Genomic DNA, 2551 nt, shown 5'->3' with positions numbered 1-2551 from the left:
ATAGATTTTGCCTCCTATGGTTAAAATGAGGAGAAAAATATAAAAGAGTCTATTTTCCCACATTAATGTTCTAGAAAAAATTGCCTATGAATGGGATTTATATCTAGCTATATATATGATAGATCATTATGATCATGAACCAAACTAGACAGAACTTTAATCATCAAGCCCAATGATCTGGGCACTCCATTTCCACCAAAAGTTTTCATCAATAAGGACAGTGAAAGTTAAAATTATCCTTTAACTGTACAAGACAAAAAGGGTAGTGCCAAAGGGTGCAGAATTGTCATCAAATGGAAATTTGGCAGTGCCCTTATCAATACCATTAACAATTTCAAATAAATTAATTTAAATATTAAAAGAAGAAAGAGTTAAAAAAGTGAAGTGGTGCCACTGCTTTCCTGCCAATGGAACAATCAATAAGTAATTAAGAACTCATTGGATCTTATTATATATAGTAAACCTAGAAAAATTCATCAATAATTTACTGACTGGGTCATATGCTTCTTAAAGTTAGAGAAACAGTGCCTCTGTGGGGAAGAGAGAGAGAGAGAGAGAAATGGTTTGCAGATGATAACTTTTATTAATTTAGTGACATGGTCATATGTTTTCTGTTTCTTAAAGTTAGAAAATTATAATGAGAGAGAGAGAGAGATGGTAGCTTTAAAGACATTGTTGTAGTAAGGAGTGAATGGCGGAGATGTTTTTATGTAAATAGTAGTAGAAGTAGGTGGTATTGTTGGTAGGAAGAACACAAGCTTGCTTGGTGATAATGGCTTTCACAGTGGACAAGTGTGAAGAAATGGTGTTCTCTGTGGAATCACAAAAGGCAGTTCCAGCACCATTCCTCACAAAGACATACCAGCTAGTTGATGATCCTCACACAGACCACATCGTGTCCTGGGGTGAAGATGAAACCACCTTTGTTGTTTGGAGACCCCCTGAGTTTGCCAGGGATCTCCTCCCCAACTACTTCAAGCACAACAACTTCTCCAGCTTTGTTAGGCAGCTCAATACCTATGTGAGAGTGCATCATTAACCCTCTCTCTCTCTCTCTCTCTCTCTCTCTCTCTCTCTCTCCTGATTCAAGCACTGTGTTTCATTTTCACTTCATTGGGGGTCTTACAAATCTGTGCTTCTCTTATTGAGAAATGTGTGTTGTCTGAGATCTTCACTTTTGTGTTAAACAGTGCTGAGATCTTCACTTGGGACTCTGTGTTTCTTTATATTGTTTGGAAACCAAAAGGGTTTATTTATTTTACTTTAAAATATTTTCTTGGAAATAAACCCTAGGAACATCATGTGATGAGCCCTAGAAAAGGAACATATATTCCATGAAAGTGGATGATCCATCATGTGGTCTAATGAATATTTTCATTAGGATAGTATATAACTATATATCTATAGTATAAGAATGTTTTTCTTAATTTATTTCTCCCATTACATTTCCAGGGTTTCAAGAAGATAGTTGCAGATAGATGGGAGTTTGCAAATGAGTACTTCAGAAAAGGAGGGAAGCACATGTTGTCTGAAATCCACAGAAGAAAAACCCCTCATCACCATCACCAACCCTACCATGACCATCACCAACCACCCCAATTTCTCCAACCAGAGCTTGAAAACAGTGTCTGGATTGATTCCCCATTACCATCCCCCACAGCAAGTTCTGATGTTCTAACAGCTCTCACCCAAGATAACCACCGTCTGAGGAGAAAAAACTTCATGCTTTTATCCGAACTAGCTCACATGAAGACTCTATACAATGACATTATCTTCTTCATCCAAAACCATGTAAAACCAGTAGCACCCTATGACCAAAGACCCAAATCAAATGCAGCTCCTAAGCTCATAGAATTGGATTCCTCACTTCAGTCTCCAAATGTTTCAGGCATGCAAACCCCGAAACATCGCTATTCGGCCGGTAACTGCTCCATGAGTACTTTAACTGATGATCAGCAAACCAACAATGGCTCCTTCAAGCTCTTTGGGGTTCCACTAAGTGGCAAGAAGAGATTGCACCCGGAAAAGTTTGATCCTGAAGAACTGCAATGTCCTTACTGATCATGATGATCAGCTAGCTTCAATACTAGGCTGTAATAGTTTTCGTGGATGAAGATTTATTAGGAGAGAAGCCAATGTAAATCATCAGGGCTGAAGCTCAGTTGAAGTTTACCTACTTCATGATCTAGATTGTGATCAGGAACAATATCTTGGAACTCTCCATTAGTTGAATATATATTTCCAGAAACAGCTAGCTAGGAAGAGTTCAGTTGCATTTGGATCTTGACTAATCATCATATTAACTCTTCTCAACTATAGTTCAATATGCTCTCGCCAAATTATTAATAGATGTAATGTGGATTTTGAAGGGACTATGATGCTTAATTATAACCTATAATATTTGTACACAATTTGAATTTTCGTTGATCAAAGTGATGAATTTGTATGATTTTACTTCATCATCAGTCCATCATTTTCATTTTATGAAGAGATAAACAGCTGGAAAATGTTCCCAAGGAAAATGGGAGTCAGTAAATTTCTTGGTCTTCAT

The 2551-nt window shown here is 37.2% G+C and overlaps 1 protein-coding gene across 1 annotated transcript; it reads left to right on the top strand.

Moving 5' to 3' along the window:
- Nucleotides 1-622: 622 nt before the first annotated feature.
- LOC100249553 (heat stress transcription factor B-4b) lies at nucleotides 623-2275 on the top strand. The gene is made up of 2 exons (XM_002265257.4): nucleotides 623-1021; nucleotides 1453-2275. Exons 1-2 carry the CDS (start codon nucleotides 773-775, stop codon nucleotides 2059-2061), a joined length of 858 nt encoding a protein of 285 aa, XP_002265293.1. The 5' UTR covers nucleotides 623-772; the 3' UTR covers nucleotides 2062-2275.
- Nucleotides 2276-2551: the final 276 nt, after the last annotated feature.

Source organism: Vitis vinifera, chromosome 6 (genome assembly GCF_030704535.1).
Source record: "Vitis vinifera cultivar Pinot Noir 40024 chromosome 6, ASM3070453v1".
In the NCBI taxonomy this organism is placed as follows: Eukaryota; Viridiplantae; Streptophyta; class Magnoliopsida; order Vitales; family Vitaceae; genus Vitis; species Vitis vinifera.
This window is presented reverse-complemented; position numbering and strand designations above follow the sequence as displayed.